Here is a 12,639-nt window from a genome sequence, read left to right as displayed (position 1 = left end):
GACCTATCTTTTGCCCTTGCCGTAGATAAGTTTATTTGTTAATTGGTGGAGCTTCCACCGGAGTTTTTTGGCTAATTATGAGTCATAGTATTCCGACTATCGCCGAAAAAGCCTATTTGACTTATAAAATTAATTTATCCCCGGTCAAACATTTTTTTTTCCTTTCCTTTCTTTATATATATCGAAGCTTTAAGGTACCACTACACATATGGTTCGCGCTCTCTCTAAAAACAAGCAAGAAAACATCAAATCGTTGGTTTTACAGAACAAGCCATATTCAGTGATAATGGAACGTATTCCAAACTTAAAAAAATCCACCTTAAGCAGATATGCCAACAAGTTTTCTCCTGGTAGAGTAACAGCAAACCCTGGTAGAAAGGCTGTTTTAAGTGTTACCACCAAGTCTTATATACGTAAGCAGATTATTAATGGTACCCTCAAGACTGCGAAGGCTGTTCATAAGTATCTAGTATGCACTGGCCACACTATCAGTTACTCGGGCACCATTAAGGTTATGAAAAGCATGAACTTCCATGCTAAAATAAAGGTAAAAAAGCCTTTATTGACTAAGGTTCAGAAAGCAAGACGACTAGCATGGGCGGAAGAGCACAAAAACTGGACAAGCGATGACTGGAGACGTATGGTATTCAGTGACGAAACAAAAGTTAATGTTTACGGCTCAGATGGTTGCAAGTACTATTGGAGTCGACCTGATGATAAACTTCAACCCCATCATCTCGACTTAACAGTTAAAGGAGGGGGCGGTAGCATTATGGTATGGGGTTGTATTACCTATGACGGACCTGGTTATGCATGCTGGATTAGTGAAGGCACAATGAAGGCTTCTGATTACGTCGGAATACTTGGTACAACCCTTATGGACAGCCTTGAGTACTATGGTTACCATCCTCAAGACATCTATTTTCAGCAGGATAACGATCCTAAACATACGTCTAAGCTAGCTAAGCAATGGTTCAAGGACAACAACTTCAAGTGTGATCATACCTTCAACTGGCCTTCACAAAGCCAGATCTAAACCCAATAGAGCACATCTGGCACCACCTTAAGCTCAAGTTAAGTGCCTATGATACTAGGGCAAAAGGTGTGCATGAATTATGGAATCGTGTTGAAAAAGAATGGTCTACTTTTACAGCAGAAGACTGTAGGAGATACATAAATAGTATGCCAGATCGTTGTAGAGCTGCAATTGCTGCGAAAGGCGGTCATACAAGATATTAATAAAATAATGCACATAGTGGAAAAATGGTTCCAATGTTGGTTTTTGTATTTAGTCTTAATTTTTTTCCCGACTGTGTAACAATACACGCAAAATTTTTTTTCAGTAATATTAGCTGTAAATGCGCTACAAAATGCATGTTTTTATGAGCCGTTACCGTTTGTAGTTCCAAAGATATAAAGCTTTAAAGTTGCAAATCAAAAACATTGGAACCATTTTTCCACCCACTGTATGATCTGAGCGAATGTCATCGGAAGAAGCACCCAATATATATCGAACCACCCAGCTAAACCTAGAACCTCACCGATAAAAAAGGAAAGTGCACCCCCAACTATATATGGCCATCAATTCACTTGAGCTCCGCCAGTAAGTTGCAGGTCACCTGATCAACCCAGGGGTCCTCCTTCAGTTGGTGTCGACTATACCCGTTCTCCACTATAGACCATTTAGCCAATCATATTTCCCGTAGCACTTCGCATAAACATATCTCCACTGCACATAATTGCTATATATAGAACAATATATTTGACAGAATATAATCAGATATTTCGAGTTTACGTCAATATATTTACAAATTTCATAAAATATATACTTCGTGTATTTTGCTCTAAATGTTAAGATATGTATGTGGAATACCGTGTTACTTTTGGTGACGCGCCGCTTCATTGTTCTTTCTACGATGATACACAAACATAACACCTTTCTATTGGACCTTACATGCTTGCGTTTTTCTTTGATACTACTCCTTTATTGGTTTATTGCCTTTAGTAATACTTCCTTATACGTCTATTTCTCTTGAATGTTACTTCTTCACTGGCTTATTGCCTTTTCGCAATACTTTCTTATTGGCTTATTATGATTATATATAACTCTGGATGGTTTATAGTAGGAAATAAAATAGGCTTAAAATACGGTATTATTGGTTAAAAATTTAGTTTTATTCGTTTATTTTGGGGCTTTATCGTCATATTGATTATATATTATTGGTTCATTTGTTTATTAAAAATGATACAAAAAGGCGGGAAAAGGAACAAGGGATCGATGGGAATAATGAAACAACACCTTTAAACGGTAGATACCAAAAATTTTTTTTTTCAAAATTGCACTTACCTAAACCTCAGAAGCAGCAAACAATACAATATAGCAGACAAAACAGGCAAAACAAACAAATACAATGAAGCAGCATCAAAAGAGATCTGAAGCAAAAGAAAGATGAAGGCAGTGGACTAGGCAGTAGGAAAGTAGAATTGAAACTGAATAAAATAAAAGATTAATTACAGTGAAACATGATGTACCCGACTTTCTTACCTTAAACCTCTTTAAAAACTAGAAGACGATACCAAGGAGTTCAAACAGCTTCAGAATCAAGCTTAGGAAACTAAATTTGAATGTTAATGAAGACAATGAAAATTTAGAAACTTACGTACCACATAAACAGATACAGAAAAGACTCAAGAACTTATAATAGCCATAAGTATACCTATGAATTTTTAATAAAGTACATTAGAAAAAAAAATTTTTTAAAAAAAAAAGAACAACTTACCTGGGATAACAAATCAAAAAAAAGAAAGAAAGAAAAGAAAAGATTGATCTGAGACATCAATCCTTTTATAGATTTTTTGATTTGTATAGAACTGAGTTTACAATTGAACGCAATAGTATTTAAGGTGTGTTCAACTTCAAAGTTTCTTTACTTTTTCTTCAAAGTACCTTATAACATTATGTCTGACCGTATTATCGAATTCAACCCTGCTCCTGTCAATGCTCGTGGCTCTAACTCTGCTGGGCAGCCAATTGCTCTTCCTTCCCGTGCTGTTGTTCCTGAGTTTGTGTCAAGTGATGGTATTCTTGATAGCTTTGCCTATCCTAGACCTGGTTACCCCCCTATGACCAATGTCCAGAAGCGAATGCGTGAAGCTGAAGATGTTGGACGTGATGAAGCTTCTCTTTCCTTCTCCATTTATCTGGATATGAGAAAGGAAATTGACACTTTGAAGGAGATGTTAAGAAAAGAGCAGGAAGAAAAGCGTGCCTTGCAAGTGGCATTTGCCAAGGTCAAAGAAGCCTACAGCGAGCTTGAACAAGAATCCAGCAAAAGTGCAAAACCAATTGCAACAGCGATTAAGGTAAGGTTATTAATAATTTAAATTTAAACAAGTGTAATAATTACTTTTTTTTTCTTTAATTTTAGGATGCTGTGAGGAATCATTACAATGATTTACCTCCGTCATCTAAGTACGATCTCAGCAAGCCTCTAAAGTCTGTTGAGAATCAAAAAGTACTTAAGCTGTTGCAAGAGTATGTCAATAGCCATTATGCGTACAAGCATACCAATGGCCGCGATTTGCGGAAATACCTTGAAAGGCAGTATTATACCAAGAAAGCTGGTATGGCTGGAGAGGAGGTTGGTGTTGTCGACGAGTTCGTAAAGAAAAGAAAGGCTGCTAAAACGACTCGAAAAAACAACGTAAGGACAATAAAGGCTATTGCTATTTTATAATTGATTTTTTTTTAGAAAATCAAAACACGGAAAGCAATGTATGAGCAGCATAAGGATCAAGGCGTTTACAACAACTATCCGAACTGCGAGTACTTGCTTCAACAGCAGTACATGTCTGAAGAAGAAGACATGTATAATAGCGATACAATGGATAAGGTAGAGGAAGTTCTTCTGGAGCAAAATCCAGATAGAACAATTCCTTTTACCGAAAAGGAACGCATGTCTGTCTTGTGTACAAAAACCATTGATTATTTTGAAGTTCGTGTACCAAAGTACAGATCACCAGCAGTAAGTTTAATTAATATCTTTTTAAGCGCAATCAGCTCATTATCCAATATTTAGTGCACTGAATTCTTCAAGCTGTTGGATGATCAGATAGCAAGTGACAGGGCCAAGAGACAAAGGACTGGAACCAGCAACATTCAGTCTCTTCCTCGCATTCGAAGAAAATGTTCGCTGCCTGTTCCTGACTTCGTCAGAAAAGAAAATATAACTGAAGAGAGTATCGCTTGGGCTTTTGGTTCTGAAATGCAGTTGGATGAAGACGACTTTCAGTTTTAAAAAAAATTATAAAATGAACAAAAAAAAAATAAAAAGAAATGCGGTGTTTGGATTTTTAAACTTTAAATTTTTTTTTTACTTTTACTTTTTTTATTTTACTTTCTTTTTTATTTTTTTTACTTTTTACAAACGGACAATTGGCACTTCAGGCCACGATGGATAAATCATGATATTTACGGTTCAATCGGCGCTATAACTACATTCCAAATATGGAAATATATATTTTTGGTCATTGCGCATCGATTGGTACTATTTTCGTTTTCCAATTCCGACTATTTGTTGTAGATATCTGCGCTTGAAAATAGGCGGTATGCAATTTTTTTGGGCACGCTCTATATCAATGACTTCTTTACAGATTTTAATAAGACTTTGAACATTTGTGTAACTATATGGTCCAACAATAGGTGTTATAGTTTTGCTAAAATATTTGTATTTGATGAAGAGAAATATGTTAAAAACAGCAATAAAAAAATAGAAATGTCGGAGATTTTGGCGGAGATTTTGCACAAATACTTTAATCAGTTAGAGCTTATGGTATGCAAATTTTTACTAAAAACCATCGAATAGAAACAATTTTATGTGACCCTTAAATTTATAGCATGTCTGCACTTTTTTTATGATTGCGGAGCCAATATTTGATTTCACACTCCGAGACTTTGGGAAATGACTTATCCAATAGTACGCTATATTGGGTAGAAGTTTGAATGGAATCTGAAAAATTGAATTTTGGAGCTCATCTGGCACTGTAAGCATCTGATTTCCTCAGCTTGCCCTCATTTACTTTTGTGAAGGATTAGCAATCGCCAACTCCTTTGTATGTTTCTTGAATTCTAACATTACTGATGTATGGCAGTTATATGAAACATCGATATGGCCGCCAAAATTTTTGCGACCGATTTAGGGTTCTTAGCGTATATGCTATAACAAGGATGTCTTGCAAAGTGGCATCATCCACTGTCCGAGCATGCATACCAAATGGAAGCTTATTTCTAAGCATCTTTTGATGAATGTAATATAGATACTAAGTTTTTTAACTAAATAACATCATTGATATTATGTAAGGATCACATTGCTTCCTCGATTCTTAAAATATCGTTATTTCTTCATTATGGTTCAAACATTAGTCGTAAAAAAACTAATTGTAATTGTTAAGATAATAGAAAACAAGAGGTAAAAACAAAAATAAAGAAACAGTTTGTGAACGTTTTGAGTCTGATCTTTATTTCAGTTTAAGTTAAAGTGAAAATTATTCTAATTGAAGGCAGATATTTATATCTTATTGAGTGAATGACTTGATATCTTGCATTGTAAACGTTCTTCTACTCTTTCAGGTGCTTTATCAAGTGTCATCTCTATTTATGATTATGAAAACTTTTCATTTGTTCTTTTGTATGTCTGTTATAGATTATCTTTTATTCTGGGAATTCCTCACTGATTTGAATAACGTTATTTTACGCGTTATTTCAATTATGTGAAAGATTAGCAATATTCCTGACATTGGATTGGATTTGGTTATTTTAGTTGATACTTCTTCTTATCAAAGAACTCTCATGAATACAATACATATTTTAAAAGAACATGTTTAATTGGAATTGATTGTATGATCTTATTTAAATAAACTTGTATTTTATTTTATTTTAATTATGATCTTGTATTAAGACTTATATTTATCAACGCTAACTACAATCAGTTACTGTTCTACAACAGTAATAACCTATATACTGTTATATAATATCGTGATATTATTCTTGAATATCATTTAAAAATATTAATGCTTATCGTTTTTATAATGTTTTGTTGATTACAAATCTATTCTTAGTTAAATTTAAATGTTCTAATAAAATGTGTTATTCTCATTATAATTTGAATTAAAAAAAAACTGTAAATTATTTTTTATTGGATTTGGTACATTTCTTTGCTACTTTTTTTGTTTTTCGATGTGTGTTTATAGTTCATAGTGTTATGTTCTGGTAAAGGTAATAACAAAGATAAACCAAAAGAATACTTTTTGAGACTGAACTTTATTTAAGACAATCTTAATTGTTAAAAAGAAATCATTACAAAGTCTACTACTTATATTCTTCTATCAGTTGGCGGGTAAATGAGTAGTTATGAGCGTAGATCCAATAATTGACACGTTTGATTGAATAATGATCACTGAATCAATTATGAAAAATTTTAATTCGTTGTTTTTATAGATCTTATTGTTCTTTAACTGATCTGGGAGAATTGTCCCATCTTCAATGAGAGGAAAGATATATTTATATGAAATGCCTCCAGTCAGATCAAAGTTGACTAGGTACCTGATCTATTATTTTTCATTTACAGAAATAATGAATAGTAAAGATCATGACTTATTTAGTGTTCATGTTTACTTTATAGAATGAATCTAATAGTGATAGTTTTATATAAAAAAGAAGAAGAGTATATTTTATTTAATAAAGATTTAAATTATTATCTTTTATCAATTTTAATATACTTCTTTTAGTTGTGATTATTCAATGTCCGTTATGATCAGACTCTGTTCTACAACACATGGTAGGTGCAGTGAAAAAATCACAACAGTGAGTACTTTTTAGGCAAAGAAAAATTATAATTAAGCAAGAGCACATGATAATAGCGCTTTTGCTTTGCAAATTAAAGTTAGCATATAGTTATGCTGCTATTTAAGGTTGTCTTTCTGTAAGTGAGTTAATTTGAGTTAAGTTTGCTTATAAAGCTTAATTTAAGGTTGTGATTGCCTTGTAAGTTGTTGTTTTATATAGGGTTTAAGCAGATGTTTGATAAGTAGTGACCACCAGATCTTATGTGTAAGATCAATACGATGTTTCTTGATAAAAGTTAAAGTAGAGTAAAAAGTTTAGGTAAACAGGGACTTGTTAAAGTTTGTTATTTACTGCGTAAAAACATATGATTTATTTAAACTGACCAACAATTTCTTCACAAAAAGATGGGATATATACATATGTATGATATTTTTTTTTCTTTTTTGCTTTTCTTATTTTTTTTGACCATTTTTATATTTTCAACATTTTTTATCTTTTTAACATTTTTTATAATCTTTTATCTTTTAATTTTTTCTATTGCTATTTTTTGTTGGTTTGTGTTTTGAGTTGAGTGTTTTAGAGAAGTTTTTCTTGAAATTTTTAAAGTAAGGTACTGTAGTGACTACCAGATCTTTTAATTAAGATCAAATAAAGGTAAAGATAAAAAAAAATAAAGGGATCAGGAACTTTTTATGAGAAGGTTGCCTGTTTATTGAATAAAATATATAAAATAAAAATGTGAGTAGAACTGTACTGTCCTTTTTCTTCATCTAAATAGTTGGGATATTTATATTGTTAATTTTTTTTTCTTTTTGACTTTTTTCATTTTCTTGACTTTTTCACTTTTTTGACCTTTAACATTTTCTTGACTTTTTTCATTTTTTGACTTCTTTGTTACACCATTTTTTTGACTTCTTTATCACAACATCAACCCTCAAAAAGAAGTTCTTGTGACCTACAAAAACATTTCAGCTGTAAAATAAATAAAAGGGAAAACTTAATCCGTTATCGCAAAAGTATAAAATGGTCATTGGGTGGATTGAACTCGTGACATCAAGATTCAAATGAGCCATATTTCCAATTAAGCTATTTTGTAATTTCTGGAAAAAAGTGGTTTATAAACATCCAATGGACTTCCATAAATATTTTGAAGACCGTTAAACATGTTTAAAAATATTATATGGTGCTTACTATTTTTGAAAATTACCGATGTACCAAATGATACAAAACTAACTGGGAACAAAGGTGCTTCACATAAGAAACGCCCCATTATTCTAGACTAAATCGGGAAATATTCGGAACTTCAAAAATTAAACAGCGCCATTCGATTCTGCTTGCCTTATAACCTTAGTTTCTATTTTTGGATTGTTATTCTAGCTCCGCTATAGCTGTAGATATTATGATTTATCCATCGTGGCCTGAAGTGCCAATCACCCTACAGCTACGCATGTTAGTACGAGAGTCACCAACGAGACGACCAAGACGAACATTGAGATCACCGCAGATGATCGTATCGTCAGTGAGTGGCAAAGAGTCCAGGACAGACTGTACCTCAGCAGTAGGCAATGAAGGAGGCAAGTAGAGGCAGATGAGCCGTAAGGAACGACCCAACTGCAGACCAAGAGCATACTTACAGTTCACAGGAAATTCAACCACAGGAAGTGGACACCGAGGAGAGACCAAAGCAGAGACACCCATCGAACCACGATACTGACCTGCAACAGGAGAGCCATAAAGGTGAAACTGCTGCCATGAGGTGGGAAGGCGAGCAGGCGGAAGCAACCAGGTTTCGGTGATAAAGACCAACGAGAACGACTGGCAGTGACGGAGGAGATCATCGACTGTGGAAGCCTGGAGACCGTTGGCATTCCACAAGCCGATGGTGAGCGGAACGAGTGATGATTGATGGTTTGAAGGAGTGGACGGAGACAAAGGAATGGAATGGGACGATGGTATTGACGGATCAGAGACTTGGCGAGAAGATGCATTATAATAATATGTATTACTACACATCATTATAATGATCTTTCGCTAGAACGAGAGGCAGCATCGTAGTGATCATACAGGTCCATGGCCATGTCTTCCACAGGATCATCACGATGACGGCGGATGGTAGGGCGATCCCCTTTTGATGAGAGCACCTCCGAGACTACTTCATCGGATACCATAGCGTTGGCAAGGAAGAACTTGGAAACAGCAACGGCGACAGGGTATCTCAATCGTTCCAGAGTACGAGAGCAGCGTTCGTTGACTATGGTAGCGATGGCAGTCAAGCGAGTGTCAATGGAAGCAGTGGCATAGGTAGGGTCGGCCAAGTGTTGAGGATCCAAAGGATCAAAATCAGTCAAGACAGGAACCTTTGCTCGTTCGAGCAGACCAAGGAGAACAGGCTTGTACTGCAAGTGCACAAGCAGACCAGCAACAGAATGTGCAGGAAAGCACACGTCAAGAACACGCCAGTTGTCAACACCAAGTCGACTGAGACGACGACGCGCCTCGGAGTAGGACATACGCCTAGATCTGGGGATATAGACGTATTCGAATCCCTGATCACCAGAGACAGGTTGAAAGCCACGAGCAGCAGCAAGACGACGACGTACCTTATTTCGAGGCTTACCATTGGCAGCCACTACGGCCCAAGAAGAAGCTTCAGTGCCAGGTGGCATAGTGTTGACATTACCATCTTCCATTTCAGAAATGGCGGAAGCAGCAGCGACATTTCCAACTTTTGGAACGGTTTTTGTGATTTTGACAGAACCAGAGGACGTCACAGAACCAAGCTTTGCACGAAGTGTTGCAATCTCTTCAGATTGCTCATTCGTCATTTTCTTGAGATGAGCATTTTCAGCTTGCAATTCCTCTAATTGGCGAAGCAGCCCATCATGGTAAGAAACTCTTTGTTCCAACTCTTGAAACTTGCTAAATAAGTCTTGAATTGAAATGGAAGCAGTAGAAACACCAGTTGGCACCACAGTTGGGGGTCGAGTAGTCGACATTCGACCAGATGAAGAAAATGAATTAGTCGACATTGCAAAAAAAGAAATGGTGAATAATTAACACAGCGAGTTGAAAATTGGCTATTATATGCAAATAATTATGCTGAGTCGAATGGTGCAAGAGTTGTTGATGGATGACAAGTATTGAGCGAGATATGAGCTTTTTAAAGATTTAAAAAATAAAAAATTAATAAATCTTTGTGTAACGGTATGAAACACGAAAGAAAGATGAGGGATTAGCTCAGTCGAAAATTTATGTGTTTATTTAAAAGATTAATGCAGTCGACCTTTAGGTCATTAGTTGCTAATCAAAGTACAAAAAGAGAATATGCATGACGCGAAAAAAAGTCCTAGCGACCATTTGATGGACCAAAAAAGAGGAGAGAGATAAAAGCAGCCAAAAAAAAGAGATATCAAAAGAGCTATTCTGTAGATCATCAAATCCATGGTCACCTCCGCATCGTGCACTAAAAGCTGTGGCAGTGGGAGGTAGAAGCCAGAGGGAAGATCCGAACACATTTCACCGAGACGAGGAGGGCGACCTTTCATGCCAAAGCAGTCCAGGTGGAGGATCGTTGGTGTAGTCACCGTCAGGGTTGCAGAGACGATCAAAGTGCCAAAGGATAGTGCAAAGACTGACCCAGAACGGAGGACAACGAGCAGAAGGAGAAACAGGCAACAACGACAAGAGATAGTCAATGTGCAGCTCGGTAGAACCAGCAGGAGGGAAAGGAACACAACACCAGAGAGCTGATGGGACCTGAGGACAAACCATGAGATGCGCACGAGTGGTATGACCAAACAGACAAGCACAAGGACGGGGATCACCAGGTAGCCAACCCATACGCCAACGTATAAGCCGACTACGATCAGCACGCGAAGCAGGAACATACAGGATTGGATCCACACGCAGTACAGGACGACAGGCACGAATCAAGACTTGCTGTGTCGAGGCCAGGAACTGATCAAACTCTTGCTGTCGATACGCATGTAACCAGGTTTTAAGCCGTGAAGGAGCCGTAACTTCTGGTGGGTGATCGAGCACAATGCGTCGAGAGCGAAGAGTTGATAGTAGTGAAGATGGCAGAGAAGAAGAGAGAAGCGACAAGAGACAGTCATCAGGCAAGGTCTGAGCACGGAGACAGAACTTCAATACCAAGGTATCAGCACGGAAACGCATCGAAGGCAGATTGGTAATGTGTCGAAGCACAACTGTCGACGAGGTCTTGTGGCCACCAACGATCAGTCGCAGACACCGGCTTTGAGCGCGCTCTAGCTCGTCATAGTCCTTTTTGAGCAGCTTAGAGATGGCTAGGCCATACTCCAACTTGGGACGTACAAACATAGCATAGAGGCGAGAAGAGAACAGCAACGAGAAACCAGACCGATTGGCACCAATAGCACACAGTTGGGCCATCTTGAGCTGAGCACCAGGCTTGCGGTGAGCGACCAGACGAGACGGAGAGATACCATTACGGATGAATGGAACACCAAGGTAAACAAACTCATCAACAGACGGTATGTCTTCATCATACAGTGTGAGACGGGCGTATCTTGAGGACGTCGGATCCGGAGCATTGAGGATGGCACACTTGGTGGGACTCCATCTGTAACCGAGCACTTGGGAATGAATTTGAGCCAGGTCAAGCATTTGTTTAACTTCGCTTGCAGAACCAATTATAGCCACATCATCAGCATAAAGAAGAGAGTTGACAGCAGTGGGAGACGGAGACAAAGAGGAGACATCCAATGACGGACCAAAAGGAAGACCAAGACCAGAACCAGAAGAACCAGAACCAGAAGGACCAGGAGGACCAGAAGGAGACAAGGACGAAACCATCGTTGTTGTACGGGTGGCAGCAGAACGAAGAAGAGCAGGCAGCGTATTGATGTAAATCGAGTACAGATGTGGACTCAGGACAGAGCCTTGAAGTACACCTGTACTCGGAGTGAATGGTGTTGAGACTTGGTTGGACAGCAGGACCGCGATTGAAACATCATCAAAGAGATGAGCCAAGACAGAGACCAGAGCAAAAGGAGCATTGACAGCCAAGAGGGATTGCCAGATGACACGTCTGTCGACGGTATCATACGCAGCCTTGATATCAAGAAAAGCCACAACAGGGAAATGACGCTTTCGACGATAGTACTCTTGCATCAAGTCATGCAAGCAGAGGGCTTGGTCAAGAGCACTTCGCTGTGGACGGAAACCACCTTGAGCAATGTCCAATGGAGGCGAGACATCTTCTAGAAGTGGAAAGAGACACATTTCAAACAGCTTGCGAATGATGGACGTCAAGGAGATCGGCCTGAAGTTTGACGGTTGATGAGGGTCGCCCTTCTTGTAGATAGGCACGACCTGCGCATGACGCCAAAGAGAAGGAGTGTATGACCATTGGCAGCAGATATCAAAGAGACGAGCCAGGATAGCAGCGACTTGCTTACGAATGGGGATAAGCATCTCTGTACGCAGATGATCAGATCCAGGAGCTTTGCGTAGAGGTAGGCGACGCATAGTATCAGCAACAGAGTCAGCCGAAAAAGAAGAAAGACCAGAGCCAGAACCAGAGCCAGAGCCAGAACCAAGACCAAGACCAGAGCCAAGACCAGAATCAGATAGATCATCCTCAGAAATGGAACCAAGATCAAAGGGGACATGATCATCAGGTGATGGAAGAGGAGGTGGACGACTGGATGGTAGACCAGAGCCAGAGTAAACGGATGCAAGATGATTCCGCATAGCGTTGGCACCACCGCTAAGGGCCATCAGGATGAGCATATGATACTGAGGACGACGAC

At 38.1% G+C, this 12,639-nt stretch overlaps 4 protein-coding genes across 4 annotated transcripts; 2 read left to right on the top strand and 2 right to left on the bottom strand.

Annotated features, from left to right (window-relative positions):
• Nucleotides 1–208: 208 nt before the first annotated feature.
• On the top strand, nucleotides 209–1,036 carry RO3G_14780 (uncharacterized protein; the record flags this gene model as incomplete). Its single annotated transcript, XM_067669364.1, has 1 exon — nucleotides 209–1,036. The coding sequence occupies one exon, from the start codon at nucleotides 209–211 to the stop codon at nucleotides 1,034–1,036; it is 828 nt and encodes a 275-aa protein (XP_067525465.1).
• Nucleotides 1,037–2,958: 1,922 nt separating this feature from the next.
• RO3G_14779 (uncharacterized protein) lies at nucleotides 2,959–4,298 on the top strand (the record flags this gene model as incomplete). The annotated part of the gene is made up of 4 exons (XM_067669363.1): nucleotides 2,959–3,363; nucleotides 3,429–3,662; nucleotides 3,753–4,025; nucleotides 4,080–4,298. 4 exons carry the CDS (start codon nucleotides 2,959–2,961, stop codon nucleotides 4,296–4,298), a joined length of 1,131 nt encoding a protein of 376 aa, XP_067525464.1.
• A 3,950-nt stretch (nucleotides 4,299–8,248) lies between these two features.
• Nucleotides 8,249–9,873, bottom strand: RO3G_14778 (uncharacterized protein; the record flags this gene model as incomplete). Its single annotated transcript, XM_067669362.1, has 2 exons — nucleotides 8,249–8,849; nucleotides 8,909–9,873. 2 exons carry the CDS (start codon nucleotides 9,871–9,873, stop codon nucleotides 8,249–8,251), a joined length of 1,566 nt encoding a protein of 521 aa, XP_067525463.1.
• Nucleotides 9,874–10,360: 487 nt separating this feature from the next.
• On the bottom strand, nucleotides 10,361–12,607 carry RO3G_14777 (uncharacterized protein; the record flags this gene model as incomplete). The annotated part of the gene is made up of 1 exon (XM_067669361.1): nucleotides 10,361–12,607. One exon carries the CDS (start codon nucleotides 12,605–12,607, stop codon nucleotides 10,361–10,363), a length of 2,247 nt encoding a protein of 748 aa, XP_067525462.1.
• Between the last annotated feature and the right edge of the window lie 32 nt (nucleotides 12,608–12,639).

The sequence above is a fragment of the Rhizopus delemar genome, genomic scaffold (genome assembly GCF_000149305.1).
Source record: "Rhizopus delemar RA 99-880 supercont3.14 genomic scaffold, whole genome shotgun sequence".
NCBI classification, from domain to species: Eukaryota; Fungi; Mucoromycota; class Mucoromycetes; order Mucorales; family Rhizopodaceae; genus Rhizopus; species Rhizopus delemar.
The sequence above is the reverse complement of the archived record's forward strand: the minus strand, read 5'-3'. Positions and strand labels throughout refer to the sequence as shown.